The sequence below is a fragment of the Odocoileus virginianus genome, chromosome 27 (assembly GCF_023699985.2).
Source record: "Odocoileus virginianus isolate 20LAN1187 ecotype Illinois chromosome 27, Ovbor_1.2, whole genome shotgun sequence".
NCBI classification, from domain to species: domain Eukaryota; kingdom Metazoa; phylum Chordata; class Mammalia; order Artiodactyla; family Cervidae; genus Odocoileus; species Odocoileus virginianus.
Window position 1 is genome coordinate 4,946,145 of NC_069700.1, and position 13,028 is coordinate 4,959,172.

Genomic DNA, 13,028 nt, shown 5'->3' on the forward strand with positions numbered 1-13,028 from the left:
TTCCAAACTGTCTTATTTTAAAAAACTTTATAGACTTCAGAGAAAAGTCGCCAACATGGTATAAAGAATTTGTATAGACCTTTCACTCAACATCTAAGGTTAACGTCTTACAAAATCAAAGTTGAGTGATCAAAACCAGTTTAGTTTGGTTTTTAATTCTGTGCTGGCTATGTGTTGAGGGTTGGAGCTGGGTGACTTTTACCTTTGTACCGGACAGACCAGATGGGTAAGGCATGTCCCAGTAACATGGAGTGCCTTCACATTAAACCAAATGATGGAAACAGACTGGACTGGCCTCAAATACCATTTCCTGATGAAGATGGTACTATGGACAGGACACGTCTGGACTTCCCTGGCGGTCCAGTGGTTAAGAATCCGCCTGCCAGTGCAGGGGACATGGGTTCGATCCCTGGTCCTGGAAGATCCCACATTCTGAAGGGCGCCTACTGAAGCCCTCGCACCTGGGAGCCTGTGCTCTGCGACAGGAGAGTAGCCCCACTTGCCATCACTAGAGAAAGCCCAGGTGCAACGAAGACCCAGTGCGGCCCTAGATAAGTAATGTTTTAATTTAATTTAAAAAAAGAGAAAAGGACAAGTCTGTATATTCTTTATCTAGAGTATGGGAATGTGATAAAAGAAAAGGATGGGGAACAGAGCAAATCCACAGCCAGAACACGAAGAAACCAGTGGGGAAAGCAGCAGGGTGAAACAGTAAACAGTGTCCTGCAGATCGCAATTCGCTGGCTGGGAAACTCTAGATTCATTCCCTTAGGCTCTGACTAAATAGGTGTAATGGGTCGTGAAGGGCAAGGGGGGAAAGCGCTGATGACTGCCAGGGCCGCAGATTGAAGCTCTGGTTCTTGACGGGTATCTCTGAGCAGGCGAGACTTGATAACCCACGATCAGCACTCCACGGAGGCTTTCACAAAGGACCCAGCAGGAAGCCTCTGAATTAGGCTTTCCACCTGCATGGCTGGCTGTGTATCAGATGACTCCGTGGAAGAATGATGGTTTAAAAAGTAACCACAGTCCTTAACAGATTCTTTGGGGATGACGGCTACAAAAAGCAACGGAGTGACTTAAATCCGGACAGGCTAGTAGAGAAATACTTTGAAGGCACAGGAAACTTACTGATGCTGTAGTCATTACCACCTATGGAAATTTTCGTCTTGGTAGGGAATCAAGACATTTTTCCAAGGGGTGGGGGTCATCTAGGCTAATGCCATTTAAAAAGCTTCCACCAATATAAAATGGGGGTAAAGAAATATTGCTGTGTTTATGTAGGATTTTTTTGAGCTGGAAGCTTCCACTCATTTCTTCATATATATATATATGTATATATGTACAGTTAATTTTGTTATTTGGGCTGTGCGGGGTCTTCTTGCTGCATGGGCTTTTCTCTAGTTTCAGGCACTGGGGGCTACGATCTAGCTGCAGTGAGTGGGCTTCTCCCTGCGGAGGCTTCTCTTGTGCGGAACACGGGCTCCAGGGCACGCAGCCTTCAGTAGTGGCGGCTCCCCGGCTCTAGAGTGTAAGCTCAGTAACTGTGGCACACAGGCTTAGTGGGTCCGCAGTATATGGGATCTTCCCAGACCAGGGATTGAACCCATGTCTCCTGCACTGGCAGGCGGATTCTTTACCACTGAGCTATCAAGCAAGCCCCCTGTATTTTTTCTTTTTTATGGCTGCACCACGAAGCTTGTAAGCTTTTAGTTCCCCAACCAGGGACCAAACCCAGGCCCTAGCAGTGAAAGCACGGAGTTCTAACAACTGGACCGCCAGGGAATTCCCTAGACATGTTTTTAAAACATTTGCCTTTTTATTTGTATGTAAGATAGATGTCAGTGAAACAAACTGGCTATTTCTTGACAACGAAGATGCAAGAAAACATGGATTTGTGGTCACTTTTCTGACGACAAATATCGACTCTCAAAATTTGTGCTTATTTGTGTCTTTGTCATACCCCGTCAGATCATTGTGTAATCTTTTTGTGTGCTCGGCTGTGTCCAACTCCTCGTGGCCCCGTGGACTGCAGACCCCAGGCTCCTCCGTATGTGGGATTCTCTGGGCTGGCGTGGAAAACAGGATCAACTCTAGGGGCTGGGCCCCCCTTCTGGTCTCCCCTGGGATCACTCCTGGGGGTACAGTCAGCGGACAGTCCGAGATGTCAGGTGAGTGAGGCTGTGTGCTGGCTCTTTACCGGGGCACCCCAGTTCCCTTCCACACGACCTCTCATCTTTAGGTTTGAGTGGGTTTCTTGGCATGATGGCGGAAGTGCTCCGCAAGAGTAAAACCCCAGAGTGAAAGTGCTCATCAACCCGTGCACTGAAGCTGCAGAATGGTGTCTCGGGGGTACACGTGCTCTGTCTCAGAAGGCTGACAGGCTGCTTTGATCAAGCACACTTTTTCCATGCTGAGGACTCAACTGTCTTCTATCATCTAGTGCTCTCATAGGAGAGCCTGAGAGTCTGGCGATGGAGATCAAACATCTAGTTCTAATCTACGTTTTGCTACACCAGATGCAGGTGAGAAGGCTTGCAGTGTTTGTGAACAGAGGAAAGCAGCAAATCATTTTATATATCAGAGTAGCTAATGCCACCATCGGTTTAGGTCAGGCCCATGGCATATTAAATCCATTACCTTCTTTTTTTCATAAAGTTTTATATAGTTGATTTACAATGTTGTTTCATAGTTGATTTACAATTGAAATATAGTTGACTCAGAATGTTGTTTTAGGACACCTATTTTCAAATGCCTTACAGCGCAGCCTGGTCTAACTTGATAGTTCTGTGACCTCTCTTCTCTGCTGTTACTGTTTAGTTGCTAACTCTTGTCTGACTCTTTTGTGAACCCCATGGACTATAGCCCGGAAGGCTGCTCTGTCCCTGAGATTTCCCAGGCAAGAGTACTGAAGTGGGTTGTCATTTCCTTCTCCAGGGGATCTTCCCCGCCCGGGGATGGAACCTGAGTCTCCTGCGTTGGCAGGAGGATTCTTTAACCAGAGTCACCCAGGAAGCTGGATGTGGCCCCTGCTGACACCCACATAATACAACGCACTTCCAGAAATGAACGCGCTGGTCAAGTTTATTTACATTACATTCTCTCATCTCAATCAGGTTTAAGTCCTGGGAATCTGTATTTACATACACAATCCAGTGCCTTCCTCGGAGAACTTTTTTTTAAAAACAGAAACAAAACAAGACACAATCTATGTTAGTTGGGTAGCTTAATAAGCATCTTGCTCTTGGGGGGTCTTGTCTGGGATTTCTGAGTGCACTGTATCGAGAGGCTGCCAGTGGCAATTCATGAGAGATTGGTAGAGCTCTTCACTTTTCACCATAAACTCTTTGTTGAGTTCCTCAATATTCAAGTGGAGATTTGGATCTGCAGAAGCCAATAATACATACGGGAAAAAAATAAGAGTTTTACAGGACACATATTAGAAATGGCTTAAAACCAGAGCTTTTAAAAAACATCAGCAGGAAATAGTGCAGATATTTAATATTAATTTTTTAAATTGCATGTTTTTGATAAGACTTTAATAATAGAAACTGAAGCTATAAAAGCGGTGCTACCGGATTCAATGAGTAGATGATGGGAGAAATGGAGAGAATGGACAGAATTGAGAGAGAATTTGGAGACGAATGGACAGTATTCAGAAATGTATTCAACTTGGAGCAGAAGAGAGAGAAGGGATGGGGCCGGGGGGGGGGGGGGTGGGGGGCAAGTCTTGGGTTTCTAGCATGAGGACCTGGGTGGATATGACACCAAAGAGTAAGCCAGGACCAGATCCCTAAGACAGGGATCTATGAAAAATAACATGCTGCTTTCTTTATCTGTTCAATTAACAGACTGATAGAAACGAAGAAATGGTTTATAACAATTAATTCAGAAACCGAGGGAGGGAGACCTACGTTGGAACTTTCCAGTAGGATCTCTCAGTTTATAGCCAGCTAAGTGAATGAGGGACCTGGAAAAAGGGTAAGTTTTGTTTTTAACTAAGCATAAGGCTTCTGTTACCTTCGAGTGAATCTTCATCTTGGTTTTCAGCGAGAGGTGTGGTTTCCTACAATGAAAATCAGTATGTTAAAAAAATTTTTTTTTTACTTAAAGGGTTGCTATTGACACACTTTCCTGGAAGAATTTAGCTCTCAAAAAGAGTATCTACAACACTAAAATCCCTTTCAATCAAACTTTATTTTGAATTTTGATTAAAAGAACCTTCATAGGGACTTCCTTGGTGGTCCAGCGGTTAAGAATTTGCCTTGCAATACAGAGGACGCAAGTTCAATCCCTGGTTGAGGAACTAAGATCCCACTTGTCAAGGAGCAACTAAGCTCCTGTGACACAGCTGGAGAATCTGTGCTAGATCCTGTGGACTGCAACTAAGACCCGATGCAATCAAATAAGTACAAATTTTTTAAAAAATAAATAAAAGAACCTTCAAGGAGATCCCTGGAGGTCCAGTGGCTAAGACTCTGTGTTCCCAATGCAAGGGATTAGGGGTCAATCCCTGGTCGGGGGAACTAGACTCCATATGCTGCAACTAAGACACGGCACAGACAAATAAATAAAATTTTTTTAAAGTCCTATTAAAAAAAAAAGAAATCTACAACACTAAACTCCCTCTTGAGCAAGCTTTTGACTTTTGATTAAAAGATTTGTCATTTAAATGACAAAATACTGCAATCATGCAACAGGTGAGCTGAGCCCATAGAAGAAAACCCACACAGGAGGAGCACTGGTCAGAGGCGCCTGCCTTCTCTGCAGTTTCAGGGATCTAAGAGGCCCCCTGGAGTCTGGGGGGAGGCACCAGATAGCAGGGACCCTGGCATCAGACTCCACAATCCCGGCACCCACATCTGCACCTGGAGCTCTGCCATTCCTGCCAGGTGACAATCTGCGAAGTCTCCATGGGCACATAGCCCTCGTGGCCTTCCAATCCCATCCCAACCCCGCGGCCCAGCTAAGGACCAGACAGTAGCTGTTGAGGAAACACAGAGGCTACAGAAAAGAAGACTAATTCATCGTCTTCTTAGGTAAGGAAGGACATAAACTCCAGAAGCACTCCCCAGACAGATCTTGGTCAGTTACTCCAGACTCGCGGGCTCTCAGGGGCAGTGTAACTTATTACCCTTCCTCTCTACAGGCACCGGTGGCTCAGCGGTAAAGAATCTGCCCACATGCAGGACACCTGGGTTCGACCCCTGGGTCAGGAAGATCCCCTGGTGGAGGAAATGGCAACCCACTCCAGTATTCTTGCCGGGAGAACCCCATGGATGGAGGAGCCTGGTGGGCTACAGTCCACAGGGTCGCCAAGAGTCGAACATGACTGAGCGACTTTACTTTCACTTTCTCCAGGGCATGGAGAAAAGAAAAAGATGTCCCCATACCGGACACGCGAACAACGCAGAATCCATGCCAGGGAGAGATACCTTGGGTGGAAGCGAAGTCTCAGCCGGGTAAACGGAGGTCTCACACACAGAATAAAGGTTGGGTCCATTTCCACCTGCCCCGCAGCCAGAGCTGTAGCCAGGAGGATAACCGCTCTGCTGTTGTGCGTACCAGCTGCCAAAGGGGTGAGGCTGGCAGGACGGGAAGTCTGGCTTCACTCTAAGAGCAGCGGGGAGAAGAGAGGAAGGACATCAACAGTCAAGGCAGAATTGCTCAAAGCCCCGGGAAATGATTCTTCTTTCTCCAAGTAAGGAGGATACCTGCTTTCACTGTTTTAAGAACATCTATTTTCAAAGCGGTAGCTTGTCAATTGCCAAACTGTGTTAAGAAACAGAACGCTATCAGCCTTTTCATTCAGAACAGGAAAAACTGGCGCACCTTTGCCAATACCAGTAATAAATATCCTGCTGAGTTGAGCCCAAATCTGCACAACTCTCCTGTCCAGCCATTTATCCAGACCCTTGATAAAATGACCGGGAATCCAGTTTTCACCCCTGTATCAAAGATCCCAGCCCCTGGTCTAAACCCTCTCAAGCCCACAAATAGCATTTCCAGCTGCCTCAGAAATAGGAAATACCTGCAGTGATCATTCCTGGCAGGTAGTTAATTCCTCGACTTTCAGGTGGGTTAAGGAGTAGGTGGGACGGGCGAGTACTGGAGACGAGTATTGGGACGAGGAGAGTACTGGAGTCACCTGGAGGAGCCCCTGCAAACTGTGGGGTGGGCTTTGAGCTGCCTGCCTCCTCCCCCAAAGGTCGGACCCCGGGGAAGCCGTCAGAAAGGGGAGGCTGGGAGGGTGGGGCAGACAGGGAGTGTGTGGTGGGTAACTGTGAGGCACACAGAAGTCTCCAGCCCCCGCACACTAATGTGTAAGGGAGTCACTTTTAATCAAAAGTCATTAGTCACTTTGGATTAAAAGCTTAAGACAAAGACTACAACTTGATGTTTCTCTCCTCAGTTATCTGCAAAGAATGACTACTGGAATCAGCATCGAGTGGGCTTTTCTTTAAACACCCACTGCAGGCTGAAATCATCATCCTAACCAGCTGGTGGGAAGAAGTGCTCTCTCTCTCTCTCATACACCCACACCCTAACCACAGAAGTGGTGCTATCTCACACTCACACTCACACACACACACACACACACCCATACCTTAATGCAAGTATGGAAAAATTTTCAAAGAAATATTTCTGTAATTTAGTAGTTTTTTTAAAAGCACAACAATCTGCTTCCTAAACTTTAAGGCCCATTCAAATTACCTGAGCGTGTTTACAACGTGGGTTTGAATTCCATCTGGAGGGGAGCCTGAGGTTCTGCCAGTTTCCACGCACTTTGAGCAGCAAGTCTACACAAAATGTCAAAACTTAAGAAAATAACTTTTGAGTCTAAACAGGGACACATAGAGCCTGGCCATTTCCTTGTAGCTTCTTAATACTAGTCCACTATTCAAATGCTTGTGTGCGTGCTAAGATCGCTTCAGTTGTGTCTGACTCTTTGTGACTCTCTGGACTGTAGCCCACCAGGCTCCTCTGTCCATGGAATTCTCCAGGCAATACTGGAATGCATCGCCATGCCTTCCTCCAGGGGATCTTCCTGACCCAGGAATCGAACCCACGTCTCTTACGTCTCCCACATTGGCAGGTGGGTTCTTTACCACTAGCACCACCTGGAAAGCCCCATTCAAATGTTTAATGTAGTTTCTATTTACCTGTAATGTGAAAAATAATCATCATGATGAATTCTAATCATTCAACCACTCACCCATCATTTACCGAGCCCCTCCTATACACAACGCAGGTGCCTGGCACTGGTGCCACAGTGGAGCTTATACCCTAGTAATTTAATCTCCCTGTGTGTTCAAGGGAGATGTTATTGATTAGCAGCTGTGCACACACAGTTAGGGGCCACCCAATATCTGGTTTCCTATTCTTCCTTAATAACAGGACCTTGATTTTATTTGGAAGTGGCAATGTGCCCTGTGGCCAGGTGGCCAAAGTCTAGCTAATAAGATGTAAACAGCACTATCACAAGGGGCTTGAGGAAAGCTTCGTGGGCAGAGGGAGTCTGCTTAGCTGGAAGGTGTTTTTTGTTGCTGTTTTCTATCCTTCTCACTTCCAAATAGGAAAAGGAGTGCGTCAAGGCTGCCTATTGTCACCCTGCTTATTTAACTTATATGCAGAGTACATCATGAGAAACACTGGGCTGGAAGAAGCACAAGCTGGAATCAAGATTGCCGGGAGAAATATCAATAACCTCAGATATGCAGATGACACCACCCTTATGGCAGAAAGTGAAGACGAACTAAAAAGCCTCTTGATGAAAGTGAAAGAGGAGAGTGAAAAAGTTGGCTTAAAGCTCAACATTCAGAAAACTAAGATCATGGCATCTGGTCCCATCACCTCATGGCAAATAGATGGGGAGACAGTGGAAACAGTGTCAGACTTTATTTTTGGGAGCTCCAAAATCCCTGCAGATGGTGATTGCAGCCATGAAATTAAAAGACACTTACTCCTTGGAAGGAAAGTTATGACCAACCTAGATAGCATATTAAAAAGCAGACATTACTTTGCCAACAAAGGTCCGTTTGGTCAAGGCTATGGTTTTTCCAGTGGTGTCATGTATGGATGTGAGAGTTGGACTGTGAAGAAAGCAGAGTGCCGAGGAACTGATGCTTTTGAACTGTGGTGTTGGAGAAGACCCTTGAGAGTCCCTTGGACTGCAAGGAGATCCAAGCAGTCCATCCTAAAGGAGATCAGTCCTGGGTGTTCATTGGAAGGACTGGATGCTGAAGCTGAAACTCCAATACTTTGGCCACCTCATGCGAACAGTTGACTTGTTGGAAAAGACCCTGATGCTGGACCAACCCGCCTCCAAAATCCTTTGTCTTAAGAAAGAAATCTCTTGTTTAAGCCACTGCTGTAAATTACATGAAATTAAAAATAATTCTTGGGGCTTCCATGATGGCTCAGGGCTAAAGAATCTGCCTGTAATGCCCGAGATGTGGGTTCAATCCCTGGGTCGGGAAGATCCCCTGGAGAAGGCTACCCACTCCAGTGTTCTTGCCCGGAGAATCCCATGGCCAGAGGAGCCTGGGGGACTGCAGCCCACGGAGTCGCAGAGTCAAATACAACTGAGCAGAGCATAGCAGCAATGGGCCCAGTTCACGAGAACTGGCGGCCAGGAGTGGAAATCTGAAACACTAAAAAATAGTAATTCCCTAAAGCTTTTTATACCAGTTGAAGGTTATTTTCCACTAACAGCTATTATAGCTATATTCCATGTTGTACAATACATCCTTGAGCCAATCCTACACCCAGCAGTTTGTGCCTCCCCTCCCCCCCGACCCCACCCAACACACACTGCTAACACTGGTTTGTTCTGTTTTCTGTGCACCCTGCTTCTTTCCCTTTTTTTTTTTTTTTTTGCTGTGTTCACAGTTTATTGTATTTTTTTAGAAAAAAAAAATTCTTAAATATTGTAGCAGCTTAGAAATCAAGCTTCATGTTATCAGTTAAGATTCTTTCAGAAAAGCATTATCTTTTCTCCTCTTATTTTGGACTTTTTAAAGAAAGACAATGAGAATTTTGGCTGAGTGAGAGATGGAGCGGTTGTGGTAAAGGAATGTGGGAGCTGACCCTTCATGATACGGTGGCAAGGAGGCTGGTATTTGCGAGGAAATCCGTAAGGCATGTGCACCCACCCAGGAAGATGGCAGGGGCCAGATGCTACGAGCAAGACTCCAGAGATGAAGATGGACATTCAGGCAGAATTTTAGATGATGGTGACAAGGAAGAGTTCACAAACGTTCCTTTGATCTCTAACAGTCTCAAACGCAAACCTCCCGTAGTTCACTTGGATTATTCTCATGAAGGTGAAACAAATTTCTTTCAGGTCTGGGTCCAGGGAAAGTAGCCCACTTTCTCTGCCTCCCTGAGCTCTACATGCAGAGGAGACCAAAGTCCTCTGAGAATAAAAGCACACGCAATCTCCGTAGTCACCAGATTTAACAGACTTACTACCTGTGACACTGTGAAGAGACGGTAACAGAGCAGCAACATTAGACTTACATGAGATTTCTAACAAGGCCGATTTCTCTCCACTGTATCGGCTTTTAGCTCCGTATATCGACCTTCTAACCACCCTCACCCACCCTGCAAAACGAAGACTGGCTTTTTTTCTTTAGCAAACCAAACAAAGCCAGGTGCTCACTAAATATTGGTTGAATGAATGAATAAATCAATGCCTGGCTCAAGCACAAAAAGCTTTTCTATCAATAATCTAAATGTGCTTTAGCGTTAAGCCCTATCGTGGAAGGGTTGGTGGTTTCTTGGCAATTGCAGTTTTCTGAGAATGAGACTGAATGGCTTTTTCCATCCTGTGTTTGGAAAGAGAACAGGAGGCTTGGCAGGAAGTATATGCTGTTTGAATCCATTTGAGCAGATATATATTGCACTGTGTGTTTTTCTTTAGACAGAGAAAAACCACTTTTCTTCTTCGTTAAGAGACAACACTGGAGCCCAGGGAAGAGTGAAACACAGCGACACCAGGGTCTACTGCTACTGAGCTGTGTGGTTTTGAAAGAGTTCTGGACCTACTTCTCCATTTATATCCTCAGACCGGATTAGAGTATTTTAGCTTTAGAGGCATTAATCTTTTTGAAAATGTGATGAAATCCTATGAATGCTCTCTTCCATAAACATACATATACAATTTTGCATATAATTGCAGGGCATTCACAAGCCTCAAAACTTATCCATCGACTCTCCATTAGGAGCCCCAGGACCAGATGCTCTAAGGTCTTCTAAGCTCTATGCCTGGCTCCACTAACTTTTTCCAATAAAAGAAAAAATAAGAGGAGTAAACCATTTTATGTTTATGTTGCTTGCACTGTGGTTTTCACTCTATTCTACAAGTCTCCTGGTTGGAGCAAAAGACTTTCTTAAGCCACAAGGTTCTTCCCTAAAATGTGACAGATACTCAACTTTATTCCAATAAAAAAATTTAAAATAAAATGGGACAGATACTTAAAAGGGGAAAAGTGTGACAATCTATGTATCAGACTGTAATTGACAAGCATAGTAATAGATGCTATGTTAATTACTGTTGTCATGATATATTAAAATTAATTTGAAATGAATACTAATTCTTTTCAAACAGCATTTGAAATTTCACTGGGGTAATAAGGCGGGGCACCAGGGGGATTCCTGAAGCAACGAAATACATAAAGTACATGATTTTGAAACAATTTTATTCAGTGTTTCTTTTCTTTCTGCATGAGAGACTACCACTTCCTCCTAAATAAAGATATGCAAAGTCATATATTTAAAGAGAAAATGAAACTTTAAGAAATTTCCTCCTTCATCCCATACCCAGAGGACACCCCTACAGCAATTCACACTCTGACTTAGTGGTTCTTTGATGAAAGAGCCACCAGAACAAGCAAGATAGAGGAAAAGAATTTAAAAAGTAAAACAATTTGTGACTAACTTAATAACTAGCACAAAATGAAGGAATTACAGCCGTATCTCTTTTTGTACTTCGATTTATTGTCCTTTACAGATCCAGCTTTTTTTTAAACACAAATCAAAAGTCTGTGGCAACTCTGCATAGAGCAAGTTTATCAGCACCATTTTCCCAACAGCATTTGATTCTTTTGCGTCCCTCTGTCATATTTTGGTAATTCTTAGAATATTTCAAACTTGATCATTATTAGTCTATTTTCTATGGCGAGCAGTGATCTCTGACATTGCTACTAGGACTTGTTGAAGCCTCAAATGATAGTTAGCACTTTTTAACATTTTAAATATTTTTAAATATTTTTCAATTAAAGACTATGCCTTTCTTAGACATAATGGTGAAAGTAAAAGTGGTTCCATCGAGTCCAACTCTTTGAGACTCCATGGAGTGTCCATGGAATTCTCCAGCTCAGAATGCTGGAGTGGGTGGCCTTTCACTTCTCCAGGGGATTTTCCCAACCCAGGGATCGAACCCGGGTCTCCTGCATTGCAGGCGGATTCTTTACCAACTGAGCTATCAGGGAAGCCCAAGACATAATGGGACTGCACACTTAACAGAGTGCAGTATAATATAAACCTAACATTGGGAAATAAAGATTTTGTGTGACACGTTAATGGGAGGGTCTGGAAATGAACCTGCAATCTCTCTCACCTGTGCCTGTACTGTCAAACAATGAACACAGTTTTCAGGCGACTGAGAATGAGCCGGTATTTCAGTGCCTGAGGAGTCCCAACATTTATAGCGGCCAAAGCGCGCAGAAGGCTTTCCTTGTGCTGAAATGACAACCAAAATGAGCTCATTTGTTCAAGACCCAAACCAGCATCGATTAAAACAAACCTGAGTTGCACACGTACTGACGATTCAGAACACCGGTGAACAGACGTCCTCAGAGACAAGAGCCTAAGCGCTATAGGACTGTACTACAGTCTGAAAGGGCGGGTTGAAAGGTCGACAGCAATGTATGTTTCAACCTCCTATCCGTCATATTCACCGGTAGGGTGCTTAGGAGGCTCATTTTACGCTCCGGGATTTACTCTGTTGGAAGTCTGTACGAAGCTGTCCTTCCTGACAAGTCTCTGAAGCTCTGTATCGCACGAAAATCTCAAATCTAAACTAGGACTATCTGTGCTTTCATTGCGGCTCAGACAGAAAAGAATCTGCCTGCAAGACGGGAGACCCGGGTTCGATCCCTGGGTCTGTAAGATCCCCTGGAGTAGGGAAAGGCTACGCAATGCAGTATTCTTGCCTGGAGAATCCCACGGACACAGGAGACGGGGCAAAGTCGGACACGACTGAGCGACTCATACTGGCTTTTATTACCGTTTGACTTTGCAGCTAACTCGGGAATGGTGGTGAAAAGAAATTATATGAGATTCCCTTCCGGAAACTCACCAAGGACGACTAGACCCGTCATATTCCAAGCACTGTCTTTACTCCCCTCGAGTAAAGGGTCCTCGTCCTTCTCCTGAATGCGCCACAACGTTGGCCGACGAGCCCTTAAGGTTTCGTCAAGCCATAAGCAAGAGAAAGGAAAGGTGCTCGGAGAGATTATGCGGCCCGGGTGGGAGCGCAGGAACCGGACCCCTCCGATCAAGGCGAACCCTAAAGGACACCTCTCCTCGCCCGGTTACAGAGAATGAGCCCGAGAAACGGCTTCCAGCACAACTAGGAGACGTAACTCTCTACCCGCCATCACAGCCTGGGATCCACAGACACTCACCACTCGGCTACGCTGGGCCCGCTCCCCGCCTCCCTCCCTGACCGGAAGTGCCCGCCCCTTCCGTAGACGCCCCGGAAACGGGGGCCTCCGCAGAGGCTGTCCCGCCCACTAGTCTCAGAAGTGCCTAGCGCAAGGCTCCCTCGAAAATGCTTGCTGGCGCCCAGATTTTTTTCTCCTTGAAATGGGCATCTTCGTCATGGGGCATCCTTCATTATTCCCTCCTTGGAAATTCCGCCTGATCGTCTATCCCGGAAACCAACCCCCGCCCCCCTCCCCCCCATGGATGCAGGCATCTAAAAGGCAGCCCCACGGGCCTGACGTAACTTGAGCGCCGAC

General features: G+C 45.4%; 1 protein-coding gene and 1 long non-coding RNA gene across 2 annotated transcripts; both read right to left on the reverse strand.

Annotated features, from left to right (window-relative positions):
* Window positions 1–3,066: 3,066 nt before the first annotated feature.
* Window positions 3,067–6,330, reverse strand: C27H6orf52 (chromosome 27 C6orf52 homolog). The gene is made up of 4 exons (XM_070457019.1): window positions 5,833–6,330; window positions 5,436–5,631; window positions 4,021–4,066; window positions 3,067–3,384 (listed from the first exon to the last, which is right to left on the reverse strand). The coding sequence occupies exons 1-4, from the start codon at window positions 5,901–5,903 to the stop codon at window positions 3,227–3,229; spliced, it is 471 nt and encodes a 156-aa protein (XP_070313120.1). The 5' UTR covers window positions 5,904–6,330; the 3' UTR covers window positions 3,067–3,226.
* A 4,651-nt stretch (window positions 6,331–10,981) lies between these two features.
* LOC139031602 (uncharacterized) lies at window positions 10,982–12,736 on the reverse strand. Its single transcript, XR_011484101.1, has 2 exons — window positions 12,365–12,736; window positions 10,982–11,745 (listed from the first exon to the last, which is right to left on the reverse strand). It is a non-coding gene; the product is annotated as an uncharacterized lncRNA (long non-coding RNA).
* Window positions 12,737–13,028: the final 292 nt, after the last annotated feature.

Excerpts from the sequence above, each read along its gene's own strand:
- C27H6orf52 (XM_070457019.1), bottom strand. The coding sequence starts at position 5,903 with ATGGCTGGACAGGAGAGTTGTGCAGATTTGGGCTCAACTCAGCAGGAT. Across the intron at positions 4,067-5,435 it reads AGACTTCGCTTCCACCCAAG|GAAACCACACCTCTCGCTGA; the intron begins GTATCTCTCCCT and ends TTTTCATTGTAG. Across the intron at positions 3,385-4,020 it reads AGATGAAGATTCACTCGAAG|ATCCAAATCTCCACTTGAAT; the intron begins GTAACAGAAGCC and ends TGGCTTCTGCAG.